The following is a 27,542-nucleotide window of genomic DNA, read 5'->3' as shown; positions in this document are numbered from 1 at the left end:
TGACTCCATGATACTGGCCCCCTGGAATGGGCAGGGGCGATGCCCCATCTCACCGGAGGGCTCAGGCCCCGGGCGAGGCTGGTTTCTCCCCAGAGACAAGGTCAGGCCTCACTTCAGAGGCCACTCTTCAGGTTTTGCTTCAGAACAACCCCCAGTCAGATGTCGCAGCCCTGTCTTCCTCCACCCCAGAGCCCTGCCCAGAGCAGCCGCTGCTGCCCTGATTCTCTTCCCCAAGCCCAACGTCCAGCCACAGCCTCCGTCCACTCCTGAAGATGCTTCTGGGAGGGATGTGTGTGGGGGGGCGGGGACCGAGAGAAGAAACCAACCCTCCCGCTCTCCAAGAGCAGCAGTAAAGGCCTGGTTTTGCTCCCGAGACTGGGCTGGGAGGAGGGCAGGGAATGTGAAGTGAGGACGCGCTTTCCATGGAACCTGTGAGAAAGCCCCAGCAGCAGACCTGGCCTTTCCTGAGCTCGTGCCTCCCGCTGAGCCAGGGTAAGGTGGTGTGAGGGGCTCTGCCTGGCCCTGCCACCAGCCACCACCTCTGCGACCCCAGGAGACCTTTTTGAGTCTGTTTTCTCATCTGCTGTTCCGTGGGAGCTTATAATGGCACCTTCCGTGTAGGGTCGTCGTGAAGAAGAAATGAGTTAGCAAAGTGCTGAGCTTCCTCAGTGGCACATGGGCTTCCTCTCTGGGTCTGCTCATTGTAAATACTTTCTCAGTCACTGTAGACAAGGGGTCTCACTTTTCACAGTGATTCTGAGAGAGTGAGAGGAACGTATTTACTGAGGAAGAGCGCACGCTGCAGAGAGGTGACGTGCATTGCCTGAGGCAGCGCAGCAGCCAGTGCTTCTGGCGGCAGCACAGTGAGGTGGTGGCACGGGCAGGGTCCCGGCCTGCTCTGGTTGGAGAGAGTGGTCTTGGTGGAGTGGAGTCTCTTCACGTCACGGGGCTCAGAAGGGCCCAGTGGAGGGGACCTCCAGCCCTCACAGTCTAGCCTGGGAGCCCTGCGGGAGGGGGCTGCCCCGGGCTGTCTCTGAGTATCTGGCTGGGCCACTCTTGTGAACAGGGATCCCCAGCGCCCCCTGCTGGTGTGTCAGTGCCCTGCTGTCTGGGTGCTGACCCATGGGGTAGGGATGGGGGTTACCCATCTTCCTGGTCTCTTCTTGTCATGGCGTCTGAAACTCAGGAGTTTGAGACTCTTGAAATCAGAAGCTGAGAACTGAGAAACTTCAGATGCTCAGAAGAACCAGGGACTCTTTGGTTTCGAAGAGTCGAAGAAACCTGTGGCTCACCTCACACAAGTTGGGTAATGAATGCAGGAAACCCCACTGCAGTCCCGCGACCCGCAGCTCTACCGTGGCTGGGGTCTCAGGCAGAAATCTGTGAGATGTTCCCTCTCTGCCACACAAGCAGACACGCACACGCATGCACACACACTTGCACAGAAACACACCAATGCACACACTGACTTTCACATATACATGCGTGCTTCTGTGTACACACACATGGGCATTCACTCACTGGCCCAGAGTCCAGCAGGATTTGAACCCTGCCACTTGGGTCTGGGTGGGAGTCCCTCAGGAAAAGCCCCAGTAAGGAAAGGGGGAGGAGTCCAGGTGCCAGGGCACCAAGGGGCACTGGGGCACACCCATTAGTGAAGCTTTGAAGTTTCTGGGTGATTCTGCAGTGGGTGGCTGAATGGGTGTGCATGCTGAGTTGCTTCAGTAGTTTCTGACTCTCTGCGATCCTATGGATTGTAGCCCTGTTAGGCTTCTCCATCCATGGGATTCTCCAGACAAAAATCCTGGAGTGGGTTGCCGTGCCCTCTTCCAGGGGATCTTTCCGACCCAGGGGTCGAACCCATGTCTCTTATGTCTCTTGGATTGGCAGGAGGATTATTTACCACTAGGGCCACCTATGTGTGAGGTTGTTTGCAATCCCACTGAGCTCTTGCCTCACTGCCTCATCAGCCCAAGGAGGTAGCTCAGCCCTGTCAGGCCTTGTTTTTCCCATCCGCCCAGTGGGCTGTTGCCAAGGTTTTCCTTTCTCCTCTTGGGAGGGAGGTTGACCAGGTCACCCCAAGGTTGCACACATCATGTACCCCACATATCAGCAGGGATGACCCCTCATGTGTGCACAGCCCTCCACAGTTGATGCATCTTAGTGCTCACAGTCTTGGAAGGAGGGTAGGTAGATGAGGACTCCTTGGGAGATACAGAGTTAGACAGAACTGAAAGAGTGTTCCAGGGAAGAGAAAGGCAGGGGCTTGTAAAGGCAAAAGCCGTAAGATTGTTAAAGGAACTATTTGTTCTCAAGGGCTAGACTGTCACGAGTTGTTTTAGGGTAAAAGATCCAATAAATATCTTGAGTTTCTGGAACACTGGGCAGACGTTCTGGATGGCTGCGTTAAAACAAGAAGTGGTCAAAGTTCAGATTCCATGTGGGCAGATGCATGCAGAAGTCACACTTGCTCAGTGGCCTCCCAGCCCCATTTTAGAGCGCGTTCTTAGGAAAACCAACTCCATTTTCATTTTTCCTTCATACCACTAGTGAGTACAAACTCCCCAGCTGGCCAAGGCCTCTCTGTGGCCAGCACTTGCAGATTTTCCTCCTGGGAAGACAGCCAGCTATGGAGTTAGGCCTAGCCATGTGGGAAGGAGCTTGGAGGAGGGGCTGCCTGCGGGTGCCCAGGGGAAGGTGGGGGGAGGCCCCTGCCAGCTGCTGCTCAGCTGGCCCCTGAGGGACAGGGTCTGGGGTGTGGCCAGTAGAGGGAGCCACCTGTTCCAAGCTGAGGTGTCCTGAATCTACAGGGTGTAGATTCCTGTGGGGCCTGAGGGAGGCAGTGTTCAGGGGTGAAGCTGAGAGCTGCCTGCAGGGCTTTGAATGCTGGGCCAGGGAGCTGGTGTCCATGGCGATGGAGCTTTTCAGCTGTAGACACTCTAGAGCGGGGAGACAGCCTAGTGAGCCCTTGTGTCCATCGCTCCATCTCAGCAATTGCTAACTCATGGTTGATCTTTGTTTCCTCTGCAGCCCTCTCTCCCCTAGAGTGTTAGTAGCTCAGTTGTGTCTGACTCTTTGTGACCCCATGGACTGTAGTCCATCAGGCTCCTCTGTCCATGGAATTCTCCAGGCAAGAATACTGGAGTGAGTTGCCATTCCCTGCTCCATGAAATCTTCCCGACCCAGAGATTGAACCCTGGTCTCCCGCATTGCAGGCGGATTCTTTACCGTCTGAGCCACCACAACCCTCTCTTTCTGAGGCAGCATATCATTTCCTCTGTAAATATTTCTGGATGCATCTCTAAAAGATAAGGACTTGTTCGAAACAAAGCAAAACCCCATAATCATAATACTGTAACATAGCTGAAATAATTTTACAGTAATTCCTTACCACCATCAAATATCCTGCAAATATTCTGATTTCCAATTTGTGTCATAAATGGTTGCATGGATGTTTTACAGTTTGAATCAAATCCAAACAAAGGTCCATTACTTCAGTCTGGTGGTTCTCCTTCATCTTTTCATGTTTTTTCCCTTGCAATTTATTTGCTGAAGAAATCTCGCTTATCCTGTGGGGTTTCCAACCATCTAGATTTTGCAGGCTCTGTTTTCAGGGTGTTGACTGATGTTTGTGCTCTGCATTTCCTGTGAGGTGGGACTTACCTCTGGGGGCATGATAAGGTTCAGGCACAATGTTTTTGGCACAACTGCTTCATGAGTGAAGTTCTCTCAGGAGGGACATCATCTCTGGTTGTCTTTCTCTTCTGTGACATGGAAACCATCCACATTCCTAAGTGGAGGTTAGAAGCCATGATTGCCTAAATCCGTCATTTGCCAGTGGTTCCAAGAGAGTAGGAGGGTGATATTCTTAATTTCTTCCTCTTTTCTCAGCTGGGATTCATTACCAGATAAAGGCCTCCCTTCATCTTTATAACACTGTTGCTTATAGTGGTTACTTTATAACACTGTTGCATATAGTGGTTACTTTATAACACTGTTTGTATAGAAAAGTCAGGATTTTTTTCTCCCTTCACTTTCCAGTTTCAAAAAAATCAATTAATTCCTTGCCACCCTCCACTAGTGACTAATTATTTGTTTGTGTTGGTATCATCACGATCTCATGAATTTGAACATATTGGATGTGTTTTCACTCATCACAGTCATTGTCCTTATGGCTGCTCAGCTTGGCCCGTCTCTGGCTAGTAGGAGCTTCTTTAGATTGGTCCTGAGTATTTTGATTATCTCCTTGATTTTTTGCATGACCAGATGTGATCTAGAGCAGCGGTCCCCAATCTTTTTGGCACCAGGGATCTGTTTCATGGAAGACAATTGTTCCATGGATGGGGTGGAGGGGAGATGGTTACAGGGCGATTCAGGTTCATTATAGCAGGGTTCTCGCTCCTGTGAGAATCTAATGCTGCCCCTGATCTGACAGGAGACGGAGCTCAAGTGGTAATGTAAGCGGTGGATGCTCCCGTGCTTAATCACTGAGTCGTGTCTGACTTTGCGACCCCATGGACTGCAGCCCACCAGCCTGCTCTGTCCATGGAAATTTTCTTCCAAGCAAGAATACTGGAGTAGGTTGCCATTTCATCCTCCAGGGATCTTCTCCACTCAGGGATCGAACCCGCATCTCCTGCACTGCGGGTGGATTCTTTACCTCTGAGCCATCAGGGAGGCCTTCATGAGTGGCTTGTCAATACAGACGGACACGTCTCTCGCTGGCCTGCCACTCCTGATGTGTGGCCCGGTTCATAATAGGCCATGGCACTGGTCCATGGTCAGGGAGCTAGGGACCCCTGGTCTAGAGGGTGTTTGGTTTGTATGCCCGTGGCAGCTCACCTTCCTCTCACTTGGTACCCTGGCTGGCAGAGGGAGGGGCTGAGGGGTGAGAAGGCTGGCCTGGGGGTCAAGGGCTGTGATGTGGAAAGGAAATTGAAGCCCACCGGGATCCCTGACTCTGCATCACAGGCCCTGGAGCCTCATTAGCTGCCTCTTGAGTCACAGAGAGTTCAGAGTCAAGCCCTGGGTTTGCCTAATGATCCTCTTGTGGCCCCAGTGGTACCTCTCAGCTCCTGTGAGGGCTCCTCTTCCTACCTCCTCCAACCCCATCCCATGCAGTCCAGAGCTTTCAGAGTGGGGAGGAGTGGAGGAGGGTGCAGTGGCTAGGCCAGTGTTCCCAGCTTATGGCTCCTGCATGGACCCTATGTATGATACACTTTTCTGTCCTGAAATCAAGTGTTGGGAAGCGTGTCAGGGATCAGGACAGAGGCCAGCCTGGGAGTTTTCATTGAGAAGGGACGCAGAAGTGACTGCAAAGGGACCAGCTCATCTCGAGTCCCTGCTGGGTTCTAGACGCTGTGTCAAGCTCCGAAGCCCCTGAGTGTGAATCCTGCCTGTGCCTGTGGGTGGCCTCTGCCTGCAACTTCCTGCCCCACCCCCTCAGAAGACAGCCCGAGTGTTCTGGGCACTGTGGCCCTTAGCAGGGCTCCATTGGTGGCTGGGGCACCTCTCACTGTGCTTAGCATTTTCATTTTCTTGGTCTCTAGTGTCCCACTAGGGAGTGTTTCTCTTTGCCAACATCCCTGTTGATGGTAAGAGGCGTGTAAACAAAAGCATCCTTAATGAGGGTGGGTGTTGGGAATAGATTTTGGCCTCCATCTCTGTGTTCAGGCTGGTCTGTGTCTTGGGGTTTACAGCCTCCTGATACATCTCGGGCTTCTCAGCCCAGATGCCTGCGTGCCCGCTCCCATACCTGGGAGTGATTTTCTTCTAGAAGGAACTTCTTATTGTCTTGATGGGGTTTGGCTCTTCTGGGTCCTGTGTCCAGAAGGGCCAGCAGATGCCCTTGACTCAGCAGGGTGAGGGTTTTCCCTGCCTTCCACTTCCTGCTGCCCCAGGTTGCCTCTGTTTATCTGCATCTGCTCAGGAGGGTCAGCTCTCAGGACAGCTGCTCAGAAGCTGCTGCTAGCCCTCCAGGGTCGGGCCCACCTCCGTCTTTTCTCCGTGGCCCACCATGTACTCCGTGTCAGCCTCAGCACTTGCCTGCATGCCTGCCTTTCCTTCCAGACTGGGAGCCTGCCAAGGGCAGGGACCATGTCTGAATCACCTGGGTCCTTGGTGCCAGCATGCCTCTGGGTGCAGAGTGGTGCATACTGATACAGAACTCAGTATTTGGAAACAGACAGACCTGAGTTGAATCCTGGCTTCAAACCCAGGTCTGCCTGCCTCCAAAGAATGTGTATATTTTCTAGTTATGTGACCCCGGACACGTTGCTTGCCTTCTCTGAGCCTTAATTTTCTCGTCTATAAAGTAAGGATGGTTATAATAGTAATCTGTTCATGGGGTGGTTGTGTGAATTAAACTGAGGTACTCCATGGTGGTCAGAGACTTGGTAAACTCCATGGATTATTTATGGAGTTCTAAGATGCTACATGGGAGAAGGCAATGGCACCCCACTCCAGTACTGTTGCCTGGAAAATCCCACTGATGGAGGAGCCATGGGGTCCTCCATGGGATGCAGTCTCATGGGGTCGCTAAGAGTAGGACATGACTGAGCGACTTCACTTTCACTTTCCGCTTTCATGCATTGGAGAAGGAAATGGCAACCCACTCCAGTGTTTTTGCCTGGAGAATCCCATGGACGGAGAAGCCTGGTACGCTGCAGTCCATGGGGTCGCACAGAGTCGGACACGACTGTAGCGACTTAGCAGCAGCAGCAGCAAGATGCTACATAGTCAACCTTATTAAGAGTCCCAGTGAATGCCTTTGGACTTACACATTCAGTTACCATGTTTATTGGGCTTCCTTGTGGCTTAGCTGCTAAAGAATCCACCTGCAATGTGGGAGACCTGGGTTGGATCCCTGGGTTGGGAAGATCCCCTGGAGAAGGGAAAGGCTACCCACTCCAGTATTCTGGCCTGGAGAATCCCATGGACTGTATAGTCCATGGGGTCGCAAAGAGTCGACACGACTGAGCGACTTTCCCTTCACCACATTTATTAAGGACCCTCTCTGGGCCAGGTGCTGGGTGGATAGCAGTGACCAAGACTGACGTGTCTCTGCCAGACTAAGGTGACATTCCAGTGACAGTATCAGCGCCGAACACATCACACACTTGTGTAATTATAACTGGGGAAAGTGTCTCAGAGGAGAAGTGCCAGGGGCCATGAGATGGATGGACAGGTGTGCTGGCCTAGTCTGAAGAGTCAAGGAGGGCTTCCTGGAGGAGGAGGGTAGGCCCTAAAGGACCAGCGAGAGTCAGCTGGAGGAAGAGCAGGTGCAGAGTTTCTAAGCAAAGCCTGGAGCAGGGCACAGCGGGTGGGGACTGGGGTGGATGGGGGCCGAGAAATGAGCCTGGGGAGGTGGGGGTAGCGACAGAGCACATTAAAGGTTTGGACCTTATTTTCCAGGGAAGTGACCTGATCAGACAGCTCTCTCTGCTGCTGTGCAGTGTAGGAGTGGGTGTGGCTACTGATGCTGTTCCCCTGTCCTGGGGTGAGGATATGGAGGACTGGGCCAGGGTGGTGCCAAGGGATCGAGAGGAGGAGACGGATTTTCAAAGAATGTGGGTGCTCAGATTGGATGAAGAAAGGGAAAGAGGGGACGCCAGTGTGACTGCTGGCTTTTGGTTCAGGCAGGACGCAAGGAGGGAGTTTCTGGTGGTACCACTGACCAGGCAGGACTGAGATGAATGTTGCTATATTTCTGAGGGGAGGATGCAGATGGGAGGGAGGGGGAAGCTCATAGAATCCTAGTATGACAGGGCCTCAGGGAGCCTCCAGCCCCTGCAAGGGTGGGGACATAGAGGCCCGGAGATAAGAAGGACTCTCATTGGTTCATGGCCGCCATGGGGAGTGAACCCAGTATTCCTTTCCATTTGATTCCCACTTCCTCAGGAAGCTGGCTGTGACCCTCATTGTGTCCCCATCCTGCCTCTCTCCCGATCCAGGTCATCCCAGACTGGAAGGAGCAGGAGTGGGACCCCGAGAAGCCCAATGCCTACGCGGGCATCTTCCACTTCCACTTCTGGCGCTTCGGGGAGTGGGTGGATGTGGTCATCGACGACCGGCTGCCCACAGTCAACAACCAGCTCATCTACTGCCACTCTAGCTCCCGCAATGAGTTCTGGTGTGCCCTGGTGGAGAAGGCCTACGCCAAGTAGGTGCCAGTGGGGGTGGGTGGGTGGCTAGGCTGGGGTGGTGCTGTTCTTGGGCTTTGGAGGTCTTCATCTCGCTGCAGCCACACACACACAGAGGTGAGGGGCAGGTGCAGACATAGCAAGTTCAGAGCCCAGTACCCAGAGCACAGCCAGCTGAACCTTCGCCAGGTGCGGTGGAGGCCGGACTGAAGGGCCCCTGGGTACCTCGTGTTAGGTCCTCATATAGTTACTTGCTTCTACTTGGGAAGACAGAGGCCCAGGCAGGTGTCCTGCAGGTAGCGGGGGGCAGAGCCAGCAGCTCCATTTCGGTCAACGGTTCTTTTCCAAAGACCCAAGTTGCCAAGCCCTCCTTGGAGGCCTTGTTGGGGCTGTGCTGTCTCCAAGCCAGGCTGGTCGAGGAGGGTGGGCCAAACCCCTGCCTTTCCTGCTCCCTGGGCCTCCCTCTCCACCCATTGGTCTGTCTACCAGACTGTCCAGCCATTCTAGCTTTGCTGACTCCTCCTTCTGCTCTGTGCCAGGCCCTGTGTTGCCAGCACAGGCTTGAGCAAAGGTTTGCTGAGCTGTGGAAGGCTTTGGGGCCGAGTGACCTGCCCAGGCCCTGCAGGACAGGTACAGCCTGGGGCAGGATGGGCAGCAGGGTCAGAGACCAGTTGCTGGCGCTGTAGGAGCCTCTCCCTGGTTCCTCTTTCCAGACGCATTTGTCCCTCTCCTGGGACAGTGTGTGTGTGTGTGTGTGTGTGTGTGTAAATGTAAAGGGAAAAAACAAAAAATCCATCATCAAAAACAAACCCATTAAGGAAGCTTCCATTTTTAATCTTAAGAAAGCAAACCCGCCCCCTGGTGGTCACTCGGTCACCAGGTTCCTAGGTGCAGGCTCCTCTCCTCCCATTCTGGGAGACCCACTCAGTGACTCGGTAGGCTTGCTCTTTTTTTTTTTTTTAATAAAATTTTTATTATTTTTTAAAAAGATTTTATTATTTTAAAAAATTGTCCAGAATAGAATATTTATCATTTTGACCATGTATAAATGTACAGTTCAGTGGCATCAGTTAGTCACAATGCTTTGTACCCATCATCACTGTCTGTAGCCAGTATAGACAGTGATGGTGTTTCATCATCCTCCACATAAACTCTGTTACCCACTAAACAATAACTCCCTTTTTATCCCTTCTCCCAACCTTGGGAACATTCTGCTTTTTTTCTCAATGAATTTTCCTATTCCAGGCAGCTCAGGTAAGTGGAATACTTGTCCTCCTGTGTCTGCCTTATCTCAGTTAGCATAATCTTTTCTGGGTCCATCTGTTTAGCATATATGTTTAGCATATAGCTAAACTCTGCTTCTCTTTATGGCTGAGCAGTATTCTGTCGTATGTGTGTGCTGCGTTTTGTTTATCTGTTTATCTGTTGATAGACACTTGGGTTGTCTCCACATGCTTAGTCTTATGAATAGTGTTGCTGTGAACACTGGTGTGCAAATATCTGTTCGAGTGTCTGCTTTCAGGTCTGTGTAACATATATTGGGTTGGCCAAAAAGCTCCTTTGGGTTTTTCCGTAAGATGTTATGGAAAAACCTGAATGATCTTTTCGGCCAATCCAGTCATATTGTAGTTCTGTGTTTATATATAAAAAAAAATTTTTGTAGAGTATTTTATTTATTTGTTCATTAATTTTGGTTGTGCCATGCAGCATGCAGGATCTTAGTTCCCTGATCAGGGGTTGAACCCATGCCACCCGCATTGGGAGCATGGAGTCTTACCCACTGGACCACCAGGAAGGTCCCTGTGTTTACACTTTTGAGTAACCACCAACTTGTTTTCCACAGAGGGCTGTACAATTTATGCTTGCTTGTTTTCTTTTTAAAGTTTGTTTACTTTTTAAATTATAAAATGAATACGTATCTGTTACAGCAAATCCAGAAAATACAGAAAGCCATGCAGAGGATAAAACTCTCCCATATTCCTACATGGTCTCCTAGGCCACTGCTCTCCCCTTCCCGGTTCTGGGCCATCTGGATTAATAAGTGCGGCAGCTCCTCTGCTTGGGACAGCATGACAGTGTCCCCTCAAGGCCTGCCCCCTCTGTGTGTCTCCATTTCCTCCCTTTGCTCTCCCCACACCCTCCTCCACCACTGGCAGCTCTTCTAACATCTTTGATGCCTCTTTTGTTTGTTGGTTACTTTGCAAAGCCTGTGCTGGTGTTCTGTGGGCTTATGAAAGGACATTTTGCCATATATCCCATTTTGCTACTCACATTCACATTTAGTATTCTGCCTTGAAGACCTTGACCCTAAAGGAGCCACAGCTGTGTCTCTAGCATCTGACATGTTGCCCCTGTGATATTGTGCTCAGTTGCTCAGTCGTGCCCAACTCTTTGCAACCCCATGGACAATAGCTTGCCAGGTTCCTCTGTCCATTCTCCAGGCAAAGATACCGGAGTGGGTTGCCATTTCCTACTCCAGGAAATCTTCTTGACTCCAGGGATAGAACTTGCATCTCATATGTCTCCTGCATTTGCAGACAGATTCTTTCCACTTTGCCACCTGGAGTAGATACTTAATCTTTTTGAAATGAATTATTGTAATTGGAATCCGACTGTATTGCTTTTTCAAATGTTACAAGAAAGCACTAGCATTTTCCCCACAGTAAGAATTCCTTTAGCATTTTGCTCAATGGCTGCTTAATGTTCCAGAGTTGAGATGCAGCATTAGCTTTTAAAACCAATTCCCTGTTGTTAGACATTTAGATGATTTCCAGTTGTACATTGTTAATAATGTTAGTCATCCAGAAATGATATGTCAAAAGACATATGAACTTTTAACAATTTGGAAAAGAATTGCTGGATTTCTAGACAGCTAGGTTTTGAAGATGAGGCTGTGAAGGCAAAGGGGAATTTGAGTGACAAAATGGTGTGGTTCATGGGATGGATGTTGGCCTCGGAGCCGGAGACCTGAGTTTTGGTATTGGCTCTGTTGTGTGACCTGCTGTGTGACCTGAGTGGTTCTCTTGACCTCTCTGAGTCTCAGAAATCTCCCCTATAAGGCTGGGGAATCTGAGCTAGGGGTTCTTTCCACGTTGCTTCCAGGCTGGCGGGCTGTTACCAGGCCCTGGATGGAGGCAACACGGCGGACGCGTTGGTGGACTTCACAGGTGGGGTTTCTGAGCCCATCGACTTGACCGAGGGTGACTTTGCCAACGACGAGGCCAAGAGGAACCAGCTCTTTGAGCGTGTGCTGAAAGTGCACAGCCGGGGAGGCCTCATCAGCGCCTCCATCAAGGTGAGTGCACAGAGACAACAAGCCCCAGAGGCTACCCCCACAACCCTTCATTGACCTGACTGGGGTGGGGGGTGACTGTGGCTTCCCAGGCAGATCCCCTACCCAGGCTGGCTCATAAATCAGACCCTCGGCCTCCTGGGAGGAGGGGAGCAGTTAGAGGGTGCAGCCTTTCCCCAGGGCTGGACAGCACAAGCCTTAGGCCCCCTGCCCTAAGGCCTTGCCCACACTGTTCAACCAGCACCCCCATTCTGGCCCTCTCCTGTTGGAGAGATGGGTGTCTGTATATTCGAGAGTCATCAGCCAAGCTTTGAAAAATCAAGCCATGAGGCGGCTGGAAGAGGGAAGGGAGCCCCTTCTGCCTGCTGGCACAGGCCCAGGAGCTACAAGAGGATCGTCTTATTTCACTGACTGCTCATGTTTTGGGTGGGAAAGCGGGGATTCAAGCAGAATTTGAACCCATGTTTGGCTGACCAAGTGGTGTTTTGATAAAACGATTATCTGGAAAATTAAAAAGCCCTGATTGTCTGACTTCTGTGGTGTAAATACTCCCACCATGGTTGATGTCGAGCTACTGTTTTAGCAGCCAGGTTGCAGAATTTCATCAGTGTTAGTGGACTCCAGCACAGCTGTGGGCTGACCCCACTGCAGGTCCCAGGCTTTGTAAAGGGCTGTGAATGCCAGGTCAGTCCCTAACCGCAGAGGAAGGAGGTCGTCGGGGCTGCCATTCCCGCCCCGTCCTATAGGGGGCGGTGTGCCCCCTGCTCCCGCTGGAGCCCGACAGGCCCCGCCTCTGAGCATCTGTGTCCCACAGGCAGTGACAGCGGCAGACATGGAGGCCCGGCTGGCGTGTGGCCTGGTGAAGGGCCACGCGTACGCCATCACGGATGTGCGCAAGGTGCGCCTGGGCCATGGCCTTCTGGCCTTCTTCAAGTCGGAGAAGCTGGACATGATCCGCCTGCGCAACCCCTGGGGCGAGCGGGAGTGGAACGGGCCCTGGAGCGACACGTGAGGCCCGGGGAGAGGGAGTGGGTGGGGCGGTGAAAGGGGAAGCACAGGGCAGGCACCAGGTGGGAGGGCTGAGCGCCGGGGGCTTGGGCAAGACCATGGCGGGCTTCCTGGAGGAGGTGGCGCCAGGGCTGGGGCCTTGAAGGATTTGCGGGGAGGATGGCATTAGGAGAAGACTGTCTTTGGAGGAGGTTGTGGGGTGGATTCAGTGTGGGTGGAGGTCTGGAGGTAGGGAGGAGCTGATTCCTTAGGGGATGTAGAGACCCCTCCGGTGCAAGAGTGAGGAAAGCAGGAAGGGAGGCCACCAGGAGTGGGAATGGGAGCGACTGCCCTGTGCTTGGCTCATGGCCCTGGTGAGGCCAGGAGAGGAGTGGAGCCCAGACCCCCACTGAAGGAGCTCCCTTCATTGAGAGTCAGCTCCCCCTTCTCCCCGAGCCTGAAGCTTGGCTCCCAGACCCCCCAGGTCCTGGCAGCCCACCGTTACCTGCAAGAGTGGGCAGAGAAGGCTTCTTGGAGAGGGGCTGGGCATGGCCCTGTGCCCCTGACCATCCCCACACTGATGGAGGCCTGTTGCTGAGCCATCCCTCATGCCTCCTGTCCCTTGCCAGGGTGGCTCTGCTGGGGTTCCTCCTCTGATCCTCTCCCCTCTTGCCTCCCTGTGCTCACATCCCAGCTCAGAGGAGTGGCAGAAGGTGAGCAAGAGTGAGCGGGAGAAGTTGGGTGTGACCGTGCAGGATGACGGCGAGTTCTGGTGAGTGTGCCCTTGCCCAGGGCAGGTGTCCAGGGCTGAGAGGGGACCCTCCTGTGTGCCAGGTAGGGAGCACTGGGCAGGATGGCAGGAGTCAGGGCTCTAGCCAATGCCTCATGGTCAACTTGTCGTGTGACCTTGGACAAGTCACGGCATCTCTTTGGGCCTGTTTCTGCCCCTGTGAAGTGAACTGGGCAGAATGGACCATTTTGTCCCCATGGTTTCCCACCTCCCACCTCAGGGGACCCTGTGCTGCTCTGGTACCCAGGCAGAGCCCTCAGCAAGTAGACCAGGTTACTAGACCAGGTACTAGTGGGCAATTGACCAGAGGACGTAGGGCACATGGCTGCCTGATGCCAAGAGCAGGTAGGAAGAGGAGAGGCCTCACAGAGGAGCTAAGACTCAGGGTGCAAAGGAGCCTTGTGGAGACTCAGCCCAGAGGCAAGAAAGCATGCTTGGGTTTGTGGAGAGTGAGTTCAGGGAGGCAAGGCAGGTTGGCTGGGAAGATCATAGCAGCCTGGCTTAAAGAGCATATTCATGATTTGTGCATTCATTCACTGTTGCATTCATTCATTCTACATTTAGCCCTGGCTGTATGCTAGGCTCAGTGTCTGTCTTCAGCAGGACACTTTATTTGGAGACTGAGGGGTACAGGGTACCCTGTGTGTGGGAGATGCTATGAGGGCTCCAGGCAGACCCAGAGGTACATGGCAATGATCTTGGCACCCTAGTGAGGTCCCCTCCTGAAGGTGTCAGGGGAGTCGCTGCAGGAGACCCACCTAGGCCCTCTGGTCTGGGCTCCTGTGGACGAGATCCACTTTGCCCAGTCTGGCTCAGGGGCCAGTTGAATTAAAACAGCAGTAGAAAACCCTCATTAGGAATGGGAAGAATTTCTCGTAAGGCCTTTCTTAAATATCTTCACCCTTGATGCATGTATGTGCATATTCTCATGTATGTGCACACTTGAAGGAGGGTGGGCCCTTCCCTTCCTCCCACCCAGGCTCCTGGAGGGGTGGCAGCATCCTGGTCACTGCAGCTCACCTAGCAAGGGGTTCAAACCACTAGCCGTGGACTATAATGGATGGAAATATGCTTTAGAAACTGTAGAGGGCTGTACATATCAGTTATTCGTACTAGTAATGATTGTAACAGCCAGCCTTTGCCAACTCCTTTCTGCCAGAAGTTGTACTACATGTTTTTATTGAGTAGCTTAATTCCTGTGCAAACTCTGCGAAGTAGGCAGCTGCTGTTAGACTGATGCCCATTTTACAAAGCAGGAGACTGAGGCCACAAGAGACGTGAAGGGTCCCTGTGAAGCCATGTCTGCGCTTGCTGTGTGGGCCATGGTCCAGAGGGTGTGGGGCGAGTGGGTAGCTGGCGGGGAGGGGGACTGGCCAACTTAGCCCCTTGCCACACCCAGGATGACCTTCGAGGACTTGTGCCGCTACTTCACGGACATCATCAAGTGCCGTCTGATCAACACGTCTTACCTGAGCATCCACAAGACGTGGGAGGAGGCCCGGCTGCGTGGCGCCTGGACGCGGCACGAGGACCCACTGCAGAACCGAAGCGGGGGCTGCATCAACCACAAGGACAGCTTCTTCCAGAACCCGCAGGTGGGCCTCCCTGGGTTCCCCTGCCCACCGCCCCTCGAGCAGCTGTGGGGCCCCCGCCAAAGTCCTGCCATGGCCTCCTGTGTGACCCTGGGTACCTCCCTGCTCCTCCGTGGATCTCAGCACATCTGTTTGTACAGTGGGGTTGGATGGGCATGTTTGCGTGGTCCTGTCACCCCCAGCCTCATGATCTCACCTGCACCTGGTCAAGACGAGGAAACAGGCCTGGAGGACTAATGAGTGTCCTGACAAGAGCTATAGGGATATTTTATTTAGAGGCTGGGCTCAGGCTCAGATCCCTTGTTTCCACACACAGTGCTGCTCCTTCCAGGGGAACTCAGCCAGGCTGACTCCCCAAAGGGACTCCTCCTCTGCAGCCTCCTTGGTCATGACCCTGGAACCCACCTAGTCCTCACTCCTGGTGTGCCTTCATTGAGCACCAACTGCTCAGTGAAGTCTTAAAGCTGAGCATCCATCATCTCCCCAAGTCCTCCCACCCCACGTGCAGGGTTGGGCATTGTCAGCCCATCTCACAGATGAGGGACTGAGGCTCAGAGAGGTGATGTGACTCGCCCAAGCACACACAGCTTCCGGAGCCAGCTAGCCCATTTTCTTCGGTATGGTCTCACTGCATGTCCCTCTTTCTCTGCCCCACCCACAGTACATCTTTGATGTCAAAAAGCCCGAAGATGAAGTGCTGATTTCCATCCAGCAGCGGCCAAAACAGTCCACCCGCCGGGACGGCAAGGGTGAAAATCTAGCCATTGGCTTTGACATCTACAAGGTGAGGCCAGCTGCGGCTCTGCTCTGGGTGAGGAGAGTCTGAGCTGCCTGGGCCTGGGAGAGAACATTCTGGAACATTTTGGTCTCCGACCTCACCGTGTCACCCTGGACACGTTGGCTGATGCCCTGGGCATGCTGTGACATGGGTCCTGTTTCAGTCTCCACAGACGCCCAGCCTGCCTTGCATTGGCCCCATGGGAACTTGCAGCCTGACTTCTTCCTGCCCCAGAACCACAGGCTGTCTGGACAGAAAAGGGGAGGATTGCTGGCGTTCGGGGCTGGGCTCTGGGAGGCCCCACGCTGCTCCCTCCCTCAGGGCTCTGGTCCCACTGAGTCGGAGGCCTTGCTGGGCACTGGGAGGAGGCTTCCTGGGCAGAGCCAGGTGGGGTTCCCACCGGCCACTCCCTGGCCCGGGGCCCCGAGACGTTCCACATGTTGTGATGCCCTGTGTTATGATGACATTCTGCATAGAGGGACAGTGTGGGCCTGCCAGACACCAAGAACCCAGTGAAACCACGTGTACCTGCTAAGGCCATGGCCTGAGCTGAGGCCCTGGCCTTTGGTATGCTGGGTCGTATTATGACAGTTTGTTCATGTCAGTGTGTTGGGACACTCACTGTGTGCTAATATTGTGACTTTGACGTGGCATGACCTTTGCTGATGTGACTGCATGGTGCATCTTCCAAGAATGAAATGGTCTAGCATATCCTGTTAGCCGGTGATGTCATTTCTGGACACATGCTGTGACCTGGACAGACAGTGCTTCTTGGTTCTGTTATGATGTCAGAAACCCCACGGACATTGTCACCAGGGGGATTCCCATTGCCACTGCCTCCCACCCCAACAGCTTCATGAGATATAATTCACAGACCACGTGATTCACTCATAGAGTTGTATGGCCATCACCACATTCAACTTTAAGACACTTTCATCACCTCCAAAAGAAACCTCATGCCCTTTAGTCGACGTTACCCAATGTCATCCACCTGGCCCCCCCACCGCTCCCCCAGCCCTAGGCAGAGGCTGGTCTACTTCTGACTGTAGATTTGCCTAGTCTGGTCATCAAGTGGGGGCAGAGTTGAGAGATGCAGGGTGGGATGAGAGGGGGGCTCTGTGAGACCCAGCGCTTCCGCCCCTGGCAGGTGGAGGAGAACCGCCAGTACCGCATGCACAGCCTGCAGCACAGGGCCGCCAGCTCCATCTACATCAACTCCCGCAGCGTCTTCCTGCGCACGGAGCAGCCCGAGGGCCGCTACGTCATCATCCCCACCACCTTCGAGCCAGGCCACACTGGCGAGTTCCTGCTCCGAGTCTTCACTGACGTGCCCTCCAACTGCCGGTGCGTGGGGGCCGGCCGGGGGCCAGGGTTGGCCGGGCCCAGGGCCACTCCAGGCTGACCCACCATATGCAGCCCAGACATGTTCAGTGTCGTCCCAAGGCGTGGAGCCTGGGCCTCCAGCCTCCCTGGGCTGACATCAGCACCCATCTCTTTTGCCCTTCTCTCCTCCCTGTCCCAGCCTCTCTCATCCACGTGAAGGAACAACTGCTCACGTGTGCACAGCTCTTCACAGTTTACAAAAAAGCTTTCACTCATGCTGTTTGCTCTTCCTGAACGCTGGGTGGGAGGTCTGATGCTTCCATTTTACAGATCAGAATTGCGGATTGAGGTTGGGGGTAGTTTTCTGAGGTCATGCGGCTAGTGGTAGAGTCCTACTAGGTAGACCCTGAAGCCACCCCCAAGCCTGCCTCGGTGCATCCCTGTGCGTCCCCGCCCTGCCCTCCCACCTGGTAGGCAGCCCAGAGTCCCACATCCCAGACTGGGGAGGCAGCTTGTGGAATCAGTGGACCTCGGTCCGGCCAGTCTGTGCTGTGTGGGCAAGCCCTTTTCCCCAGTGAGCCTAAGTAAGTAAGTGTTAGTCACTCAGTTGTGTCCGACTCTTTGAGACGCTATGGACTGTAGCCTGCCAGGCTTCTCTGTCCATGGGATTTTTCCAGGCAAGAATACTGGAGTGTGTAGCCATTCCTTTCTCCAGGAGATCTTCCCAGTCTAGGGATCGAATCCCAATCTCCTATATTTGCAGCCAGATTCTTTACCATCTGATTCACCAGGGAAGCCCAGTGAGTCTGATGCTTCCTAGTGTGTAAAATGGGCCTAATAGTTACCTAGCTCTCAGGGCTTTGTGAGGATTAGAAACAATACCTGCTCCTCCCAGCAGAGTGCTTGACACTCCGTAAGGCATAGCACACTGCTTTTCCCTGAGGGAGGAGGGGGCACCCTGGGGTCAGGATGCAGCCGCAGGAAGCTGACAGGGGTTTGTTTGCCCGAGTCCAGCATTGCGTGGACGCAGCACTGCTCCTGCCCCTGCCTTGCCCTCGAATCCCCTGACTTTCCGCCTTCCTGGCCCCTCTCCATCACCTCCCACCTCTTCTCCTCTGCCCCGCACCAGGGAGCTGCGCCTGGACGAGCCTCCCCGCACCTGCTGGAGCTCCCTGTGCGGCTATCCCCAGCAGGTGACCCAGGTACACGTCTTGGGGGCTGCAGGTCTCAAAGACTCCCCGACAGGTGAGCTTGCCTGCAGAAAGCCCCCAGCCCCCGTCCCCCAGCCCCCGTCAGCCTCGATAGCTCTCCTGAAATCCACTTTGGGCCCATCCTTGGGATGAAGCTGGGCACGCTGAGTGGAGCAGGCTCTGCCATCTGCCCACGGGCAGTCTCCAGTGTGCGGGGCAGTCAGGTGCAGGATCAGGCAGCTGGGAGGGAGGGTTCAGGGAAGGCTTCCTTGAGGAAGTGGCCTTTCTACAGGTCGTGGAGGTGTTAAGGTATGAAACCTGGTGCTCTGGGAAGGGGAACAGCCTTGGTAAAGGAGGCCAGAGATTAACAGTGTACCCCTTCTTATCTCTGGAAGTTAGGGAGTTGGCCAGGCTCTGGTCTCCCTTCTCCTGAAAACATGAGCCCAGGCTTCTGAATCCAGAGTTCTGTCTCATCCGGGCCCTGCCCCATTCCCTACCCTCACCCCATTGCCCACTCCCTTTTACAGGGGCTAACTCTTACGTGATCATCAAGTGTGAGGGGGACAAAGTCCGCTCGGCCGTGCAGAAGGGCACTTCGACACCCGAGTATGATGTGAAAGGTGTCTTCTACCGCAAGAAGCCGAGCCAGCCCATCACTGTGCAGGTAAGCTGTCCTGTCTGGCGTCCCTCCTGGGCTCCTGGCCTCATGTTTCCCCGCTCAGAATGGCTGAGCTCAGTGTGGCAGGGACCACAGGGACCCAGGAACGCTGGGTTCTTGTTCCCGCTCTGTGCCTGACCTGGTGTGGCCTTGAGAAGTCTCCCGTGTGTCCTTCCTGGAGCCCCGGAGTCCCCTCCGTGGGCTGGGTGAATGGGGTGGATAAGCTGGAGTGATTGTGGGACACAGCAGGGTCAGTCTCCCAGCCACAGACAGTGGTCATCTCTGCCCACCTTGCCCCAAAGCCTTGGGAGTTGTTCCTTAAATTCCCCAGGTGGCAGGTGGAAGGGGTGGCTGTTGCCTGAGAGCAGAGGATCAGAAAGCCAGGGTCCTGGGGCTTCCTGGTGGTCCAGTGGTAAAGAATCCCTTGCCCGTGGAGGAGACAGGGTCAATCCCTGGTCCAGGAAGATCCCACATGCCGTGGAGCAACTAAGCCCGTGTGCCACAGCTGCTGAGCCTGTGCTCTAGAGCCTGGGGGCTGAGACTTGCTGAAACCCGAGCACCCTAGAGCCTATGTTCCACAACAAGAGAAGCCTGCACAGCATAACTAGAGAGTAGTCCCTGCTCGCTGCAGCTAGAGAAGAGCTTGTGCATCAGTGAAGAGCCAGCACAACCAAAAATAAGTAAATGATAAAGTTAAAAAATAAAAAAGAAAGCCAGGGTTCTGGATGTGTGCTTCCTTACCCTCTCAGGCCAAGGTGGCCATGATTCTGAGCTCACTGACAGGAAGCCCTGTCCCCAAGACCCAGGCCAGCATCTCTCTGGGTGAGAAACCATCTGTACACAAATGCCTGGGGACCCTGGGGAAGCTACTGCACTGGGTCCCACTGGATGTGATCGCAGACCCATAGATGTTGGGGTTGAAAGGACCCGTAGGGGCCACTGATCCAACCCTCATAATAAAGATGGGGAAACCAGAGCAGGGGGTGTATCATTTGTCCAAGGTCACCCAAGGTCAACAGCAGAGCTAATAGTGACAGACTTTAGACATGGAAGGGAGCTTTGACGGATGGGAGGAAGCCAGAGGCTCTGGAAGGGGCACAGCCTTGCCCAAGGTCCCTGGTGAGGCAGAGGCGGTGCAGGGCTCCTTTTCCTTGGCCCATCTTGCGCCCCAGGAAGGAGACTCAAGGCTCTGCCACTGTTGCCGCAGCCCCACAGACCCATGCTCCTCTCCTCAGCGATGACCCTGCACCATCCTCTGTCTCTTTCCAGATCTGGAACCACCGAGTCCTGAAAGATGAGTTCCTGGGCCAGGTGCACCTGAAAGCCAACGCAGACGACCTCCAGGCCCTGCACACCCTCCACCTCCGCGACCGCAACAGCCGGCAGCCCAGTGACCTGCCGGGCACTGTCGCTGTGCGCGTGCTCAGCAGTGCCTCCCTCACGGCTGTCTGATGCCCACCCACCTACCTGCACCTGCAGCTCTCATCACCTCTGCATGTCCCCACCCTGGCCAGGGACTAGCCTGGGAGCAGGACAAGGGGTCCTTTTCCCACCTTTGCACTGACCTGCTGTGTGACCTTGGGAGGTCTCTGCCCCGCTCTGGGCCTCAGTGTCCCAAGGACCCCCAAGCATTCCCTTCTCATGGAGGAGTCTTCTTGCCTGAGATTTAAAATAGCACCCCCTACCCCAACTGCCACCATGGCTAAGGGGCTCTGTCCACTGAAAACCTTTTCCCAAGGCCCTGCTGTCTGCCAACAGAGTGCCAAGATGTCACTTGTTTACACACGAACTGCCACATCCCCAAGGCCCACCCTTGTCCCACGTGTCCCCAGGGCCTGCCCTGTGTCCCAGACTTGCTGTCTCTGTCATCTTCATCTGGTTTTCGAGCCACTGTGAAAGGCTGCTTGGCTCTTGGGTTCCTGCTGAGGCTGGAATTAGAGACATGTGCAGGTGACATCTGTCCGTTCTGCAGTCCTACCCACTCACCTGCCTGTCGTTTTTATTCAGAGGAGATTTGCCAAATGAGTAAACATGTCCGTGAGACCCCCGATGGAGCCAGGCCACTGTCCTGGGCCTCTCCTCTGCTCTCAGGTCCTCTCAGAGGCAGATGCCCAGAGGGGCTGCGGTCGCCTGCTCCTAGGTTCCGTTTCATTCCCAGCCTCTGGCTTGGGGTCCCTGGAGAGGCGGTGGCAGTGGTGTCGAGGAAGGGCATCCTGCCCCCACTGCCCTGATGTGGAAAGGAGTGTGTCTGGTGTAGTGGGCCAGCAGGTGGAGGGGGGTGTGGGGACTCCATGGGAGGCACTCGCTCCCAGGGCACACTCTGCTGCAAGACCTGGGCTTTTCCTCGGAGCAGAGGCTCCGGGGTGGTGGTCTCTAGCCTGCAGGTCACCCATTACACTTGGCAGGAGATGGTAAATCCACTACCTGACCAGAGGCACCTCCACCAACATTCCCCCCAAAAACGCGGCTGAGGAGCCATAACCCTCTTGCTGCCCGGACCAAAATGCTCCTTTTAGTCCTCAAGGTTTTATATTTTTCTGTTTTAACTCTCAATTTTAACCAGGGGTTTTTAAAGGAAAACTGAAAGCCTGAACCCTTTTTTCTTCTTAAACTCCACTTCCTGTGATCCTCTGATTTTATTTTGATCTGCTTGGGGAGGGACGTGAGCGAGGTCATACCGTCTCAGAGGAGGTCTGGAGGTGGATGAAGAAGACGGGTTTGTCCTGGGATGCTTTGCCAACTGGCGTCAGCTGTGTTCTTAGAGTGTTAGGGCTGTGGCCAGTTTTGGGTCTCTTCTGTGTCCTTCTTGGGCTCCAGACCAGGTGATGTAAATGAAAAAGTCCAGTTGATTCAAGATGGGGAATTCCTGTGGCCTTGCTGGGAATTCCTTCAGGGAAACCTGACTTTTTGGCTCCAGATCTGGCTCTTCGGTGCAGTGTCCTGGCTGGATCTGCTGGATCCTTGACTTTGCCTCCTTACTCCAGCCCACTCTGCCCCTGTGTCCTGGTCCTGGGACATGGGAGGGGCCAGGAACTGAAGGACAAGGAGAACAAGAGGATTTCTTTTCCTGAACCTGAGCCTAGGGTGAGGACTTTGTGTATGACCAGGAGCAAGTTGCTTAAACCTCCTGTGCCTCGATTTCCCCTTCTGCAAAGTGGGGCCAATAATTCTCAACTGTCAGCACTCTTCCTAACAAGTGCTGAATAAGGGCAAAACAGTACCCTTTCTCTGTATATCTCTGTATGCGTATGCACTATACACGGTCATGTAATCACCACTTCTCAATGTCTATTGGAAAGGAAGACTCGAGAGTTGGGTGGAGAGCCGAGGGCCAGATAAGCCAGCCTGGAACCTCGGGCCCACACGTGGGTCTTTGTTCAGCCACGTGCACCTGGGCTATGGGGGAACCCACGGCCAACTGGGTGATCTGCATGGGCTTCTGCCTGGGGGCTGGGCACTGTCCCCTGCCCCCTTCTCAAACAAAACTGGCTCAGCAGTCCTGCCCTTGCTTCCCACCCCTCTGGGTGGGCCAGGCTGGCTCCTGGCTGTGTGATGATCTGGGTCCCAGAAGGTCCTGGGGCCTGGGTATGTGAAGATGGAGGTCTTTCAGGCTGGGGCTGGAGGTTGGGTGGGGAGAGCAGCTGCTCTGCTTGCTTGGTGCACCCTGCAGCTTCCACGGGCCTCAAGTCCCCATTTGAAGATGGGTGGGGCTCCTGCTCTGTGCCACCCTGACTCACCCCTCAGGGCCGAGCTCAGGGGTCAGGTGAGTGGAGACCTGTTCTGTTCTCAGAATAAATGTTACCACGATTCCAGAGAGGCTTGCCTGTGTCTTTGTCCCTGGAATGACAGTGAAGGGGACGTTTCCTGGGCCTGGGGGACTGTCCTCTGGTCTGAGAGTCGCATGAGGTAGTCGCAGCTGAGGCTGGGCCCTGCTCTCCCTCGCTCCCCACGGGGAACAGGGTTGCTGTCATAGGGATCACTCAGTTGTCCCTTCACCTTCACATCTGTCCCAGGCACTGGGGGTGCAGCGAGACAGCCAGAGTGCCTTCTGTGGGGCAGTCTCCAGACTGGGGAGGGACACAGAATGAGTGGTGAGGTGGTGTGAGAGCCTGCTGGGGGCAGTTGCGTGAAGGAGGCCAAAAAGGAGATGGGCTTGTGGGGGCACAGATGGGGTGTGGACCAGAGTGGAGGCTGTTGGGGGGAAGATGCCGGCAGCTCAAGCCAGAAAGCCAGGACTGGAAGGAGAAACCGGGTACATTATGGAGATAGAATGGACAGAACTTTGTGACTGGGTTGAGGGAGGGGAACAAGAGAGAAATAACTGAATTAAGACCAACATTTCCCCCTAAGACGGAGAGAAGGACATGATGAATGAGGTGCCCACCTTAGCTTAGTGCCTGGCCCCAGGTGGGTGCTGAGTAGGTGTAGCTACACAGCAGCTGGAGAGAAACACATGCCCGACCCCTCATCCCCTTCCTTACTGCTTCTCTCCATCCCTGCACTCTGCCTGGAACACCGTCTCCTCTCCAGGGCTCAATTTTCCCATCGGTGTGAGGCTGACACCATTGCCCGCCCACTCTTGGATGCTTGGCAAGAGATGATTAGGGGGTGCTAGGTATGGGGGGTGCTAGGTGCCAAGAGGAACCTCCCCAGACGACGGGTGGGAGTCCAGCAGCAGGGACGGGGTCCGGGAGCAACTCGTATCATGGGCTCCTGGTCAAACACACTCCTGCAGCCAGGGGTCTTCAGGGGTCAAGATCGTCAGGTTGAGGGGACCCCTGCCCCCGCAGAGGCTGAGTTCCAGTGCTGTCACCCAGGTGCTCCAGGCACAGGCTGGATGCTTATCCCTGCTCTCCAGGGGGCGCCATTGGGCCATTGGTTCCCCTCTCCACACCAGGTGCCCTACACCATCCTGTGGGTGGCAGCTAGGTGGCCCCTTCCCTCAGGCACATCCCAGTTACAGAGAATTCAAAAGAGCGCCTCCCTCCACCCCGGCCAAAGCTCCCTGGAGAGGCCTGCTTGTCTGGGGCAGCTGCCAGGGTCGCTGCAGGCTAAGGGCCCTTAAGTGCAAGGGCCAGGTCTCAGCGGGGAGTCCTGGGCGTCACTGTCTTCCCTGACGCTAATAGCAAACACTATTTATTCTTCCTTTTTTACTCTCCTCCCCTACTGTAAAATCACATTTTCCACTTCAATTTGCCTGAGTCACACAGTCAGCAGGTTTGACAAAGTTTCCTGGATGTTGAGTGACCACAGGCACCCCCGTCCCTTACCCCCGCAGAACAAGCTGTGGGTTGGTGGTGAAGTGATGAGCTTCAGGGGACACCTCTGAGGGGAGCCCTCGGGAAGTGGCCTGAGGCAATGGCTGTGTGTGTGGGGCGGGGAGGAAGGGCCAGGAGGCAGGGCTCGCTACCTCCCTCCCTGCTTGCTGGTCCTTTGCTCTCACAGCCATTTTGCAGAGAAGGAACCAGGTGTAGCAGAGAGCAGGCAAGGGCCCAGACCCAGCAATTCAGTGACAGAGTCAGGATCAGAACGAGGTTTCCTGAGAGCCTAGGTGCTGAGAGCAGGTGGTGGGTATTACTGCAAAGGATAGGAGGCAGTTGAGGTTGGCGTGAGGGGCCCCGGGCCTGGCTCCACGCAGGTCAGCCACACAGCCGAGAAAGGCCTCGGTGCCCCTGCCTCCCCGCGGGGTGGCCGGTCCTCCCTGCCAGGGCCCTGGGCAGCACAGCCCGCCTCCCAGGCTGATGTCACGACACCCAGACCTTTGAGGGCCCTCCGACTCCGCCTCCCGGGGGAAGGCTCCAGAGTGGGAAGGAGAGGGCAGCCGTGCTGGCCAGAGAGCTGCCCTGGGCGGGAGAGACTGAGAGAGAGAGTCATGCTGTGAAAAACCCAGAGCGACCCCAGAGCAAGGCCCAGAGTGAGGCTGAAGAGGAGGGGGTGCATTCTGCAGGCTGGCCCAGGTCCCCCAACCCAGCTTCCTGAGCCCTCTTTGCAGGTGACAGCTGCAGCGCGGTGCCGGGCAGCTGGGAGCCAGGTAAGGACAGGCTGCTCACTCTCCTGGGCACTGGGAGAAAGGTTTGCTAAATTTCGGGGGAGTCAGGGGCTCGGGCCACCCTGGAGCTACTGCCCCTACTTGCTCCCGGTCTGGGCCCCCTGCCATCTCTCTGACAAGAGCTGGGACGGGAAGGGAGGCTGGGAATGACATGCAGAGGGTGGGGGAAAGGAGTGGCAGAGAGTACTCTGCCCCTGACTCTTTGTCTCCTTAGGCCTCTCTCAGCCACTATCTCTTTCTCTCTCTCCTTGGGTAAGTCACTTAGTCTGTGCCTTAAATTTCCCATCTGTGAAATGGGAGATGAAGCCCCACCAGGCAACAGTACTGGAGTGGGGTGCCATTGCCTTCTCCCAAGGGCTTCCCAGGGGGTGCTAATTATAAAGAACTTGCCTGCCAATACAGGAGACATAAGAGATGCGGGTTTGATCCCTGGGTCAGGAAGATCCCTGGAGGAGGGCATGGCAACCCATTCCAGTATTCTGGCTCCTCCGTGGACATGTACAATCAGTTCTCTGTTCCCTGTTGTCAATTAAAAAGTAATTAACTTGAACAGGGATTAGTTTTTATTTTTAGGGAAAAAAAGTCTGTTCTGTAGCTTTTTCCTTACATTTGGCCCTTAAATTCTACTCCCTTTCAACAACCCCTTTCCACCCGCTTAAAGCCATGAAGGCCCAGCACCACAGCTGGGCAGTCCTTGTTGAATTCTCTTCCCAGCCAAGTACCCAGGCCGAGTGCAGTCTCCAGAAAGACAGTGTGCCTGCTGTATCCTGGAGCCCCAGGGCAGGGGTCAGGGCTCAGGTATCAGGCAGTGTCATGGGCAGAGGATCAAATGCCCCAGTGCCTCTGAATGGACCTTATGAAAAATTGATGCTCATCCTCTCATCCTGGGAGGCAGGTAGGGGACCGGAGGGGCCTCCTGCCAGAGCCTATGGGCTGGGGTTGACATTGATCACCACGCTCAGCCCCACAAGTTCTTCCTGAGCTGGCCATGGATCTGGCCCTGGGCTGTATGAGGTAATAGCTGAGCCCCACACCCTGCCCTGGATCAACTCCCCTACTTTGGAAGCAGGGGTGGGACAGACCCTGACCAGACAGCAAATGCATATAGTCAGGGCTAGACAGAGGGAAACATCAGAGCTCTTGGCAGCCTGGGGATGGTCAGGGAAGGCTTCCTGGAAGAGGTGCCATGAAACCTAGGTAGGAATTTGAGTTCCAGGCAGAGGGGCCAGAGTATGCAAAGGACAAGAGGTATGAAAAGGGCTGGCATATTTCAAGAGTGAGTGCTGAGGATGGCCTAAGGGCAAGGGTAGGGCAGGGAGAAAGCAGGGAAGCAAGCTTTAGAGGCACAGTCTGGGCCTTAAACGCAAAATGGAAGAGAGACTAGGGTCACCATCCTGAAGGCAGGGGCTGTCATGAGCAGGTCATGCTCAGCCTGACCTTCCTCTTGGGCCAGCCTGTCCCTGTCCCCTGCACTCCTGGGGCAGCCCTGAGCTGGGTGGTTAGAGACCAAGTCTTAGTCCTGAATTTGCCCTGCCCTGCTGTGTGACCTTTGGCAAGTCTTGGTCCCTCTCTGGGCCTCTTTGCCCATGTGTCTGGGTGAATGGGGCTGTACTTGCTGCTACTTTAGGAGCCCTTTGGGAACCTTTGAATAACAGCAGTGAGAGAACAGCTCAGCTGCTCTGGGCAGTGGAGCTGGTGACAGTGGCAGAGGCTCAGGTCACACAGGCTGGGCTGTGGCCAGAGGGAGAGAAGCCAGAGAGGGTTCCCCAGAGGCAGGAGGGGCTGGGCTTTGGGAAGAGCCCAGGTGACCCCAGGCAGGCCCAGTGCTTCCAGGGCTGGCTTGTTCAGAGGCTTGCTATGGTCTCTTTCCCTGCAGAATCGTGTCTGGCCAGGCGGGCAGCAGGAGCATTTGACCAAGGACAATGGTGATTCTTCAGCAGGTGAGTGCTTCCCCCCACCCCACTGGCCTTCATCTTTCTATGCCAGGAATAACCCTAGAAAACTCCTATCTATGCTTCAAAACCCAGGTGTGAAACTTTTCCTGACTCTCTCAGGCTCAGTCTAGAACTTCTCCCTCTGAGATGTCTGTTGGGACCTCCCTTTCTCATTGCACTCACCCCGCTGGTCAGAAATTACTTATTTATATATATCTCCAAATCCCTGGGTGTTCCAGGCAGTGGAACAGCATGAGTAAAGGCCCAAATGTAGGAAAACTCTTGGGGAAAGAGAAGAGGGAGTTGGCAAGTCTACTGAAGCCAGACCTGGAAGGGCCTTGAGCCTGCCTGGGGAGCAGTGAGTCGGGGTGACATGGCTGGAGCTGCAGCCCCTGGGTAATATGGGGAAGAAGCAGAGGTGCTGCCCCTAGCTGAGTCCTCCAGCCCCTCTTCTTTCCCAGGGTCACAATGGCCCCTGACCTTCAGCCCTTCCCCGTGATTAGCCCGAGGCTCTAATGAGCTCCTGGTCTCCAGAGCCAGGAATGTGGGCCCTGCGCCAGGTTGGTCTGGCACCAGGCCCCTGGGCTGGTGGGGGTGTGCCCTTGGGGGCTTGACCAGTGGCCTCATGTCCTCCAGGACCATCTGGGACCAGTGGGCAGCCTCATCCGGCAGCTGCGTGTTTGAGTGTGAGTATGTGGATTTGTGTGTGAGAAGGTAGGATCGGGAGAGACAGACTTCTGTCCTGGGGCTGGAGGAGACCCCCTCTAGAGCCCCTGGGCCTGAGAGTCCTTTCAAAGGACTGTCAGAG

The 27,542-nt window shown here is 54.8% G+C and overlaps 2 protein-coding genes across 9 annotated transcripts in view; both read left to right on the top strand.

Annotated features, from left to right (window-relative positions):
* Positions 1-22,565, top strand: part of CAPN5 (calpain 5) — a 57,353-nt gene extending 34,788 nt beyond the window's left edge. For all 6 annotated transcript variants that reach the window (XM_027562814.1, XM_027562809.1, XM_027562811.1 and 3 more), the window contains 10 exons: positions 7,953-8,161; positions 11,244-11,436; positions 12,248-12,441; positions 13,115-13,192; positions 14,610-14,805; positions 15,464-15,586; positions 16,728-16,924; positions 18,033-18,148; positions 18,621-18,757; positions 20,021-22,565. In XM_027562814.1, the coding sequence (XP_027418615.1) occupies positions 7,953-8,161; positions 11,244-11,436; positions 12,248-12,441; positions 13,115-13,192; positions 14,610-14,805; positions 15,464-15,586; positions 16,728-16,924; positions 18,033-18,148; positions 18,621-18,757; positions 20,021-20,203 (1,626 nt within the window). In that variant the 3' untranslated portion in view covers positions 20,204-22,565. The remainder of the gene's footprint in view (positions 1-7,952; positions 8,162-11,243; positions 11,437-12,247; positions 12,442-13,114; positions 13,193-14,609; positions 14,806-15,463; positions 15,587-16,727; positions 16,925-18,032; positions 18,149-18,620; positions 18,758-20,020) is intronic.
* A 1,933-nt stretch (positions 22,566-24,498) lies between these two features.
* The window catches only part of MYO7A (myosin VIIA), a 103,972-nt gene continuing 100,928 nt past the window's right edge, over positions 24,499-27,542 (top strand). For 2 of the 3 annotated variants that reach the window (XM_027562807.1, XM_027562808.1), the window contains exons 1-2: positions 24,522-24,782; positions 26,677-26,740. In XM_027562807.1, the coding sequence (XP_027418608.1) occupies positions 26,723-26,740 (18 nt within the window). In that variant the 5' untranslated portion in view covers positions 24,522-24,782; positions 26,677-26,722. Of the gene's footprint in view, positions 24,783-26,676; positions 26,741-27,542 lie in introns of all 3 variants that reach the window. The other variant, XR_003514674.1, reaches the window with a different exon arrangement.

The sequence above is a fragment of the Bos indicus x Bos taurus genome, chromosome 15, assembly GCF_003369695.1.
Source record: "Bos indicus x Bos taurus breed Angus x Brahman F1 hybrid chromosome 15, Bos_hybrid_MaternalHap_v2.0, whole genome shotgun sequence".
Taxonomy (NCBI): domain Eukaryota; kingdom Metazoa; phylum Chordata; class Mammalia; order Artiodactyla; family Bovidae; genus Bos; species Bos indicus x Bos taurus.
The sequence above is the reverse complement of the archived record's forward strand: the minus strand, read 5'-3'. Positions and strand labels throughout refer to the sequence as shown.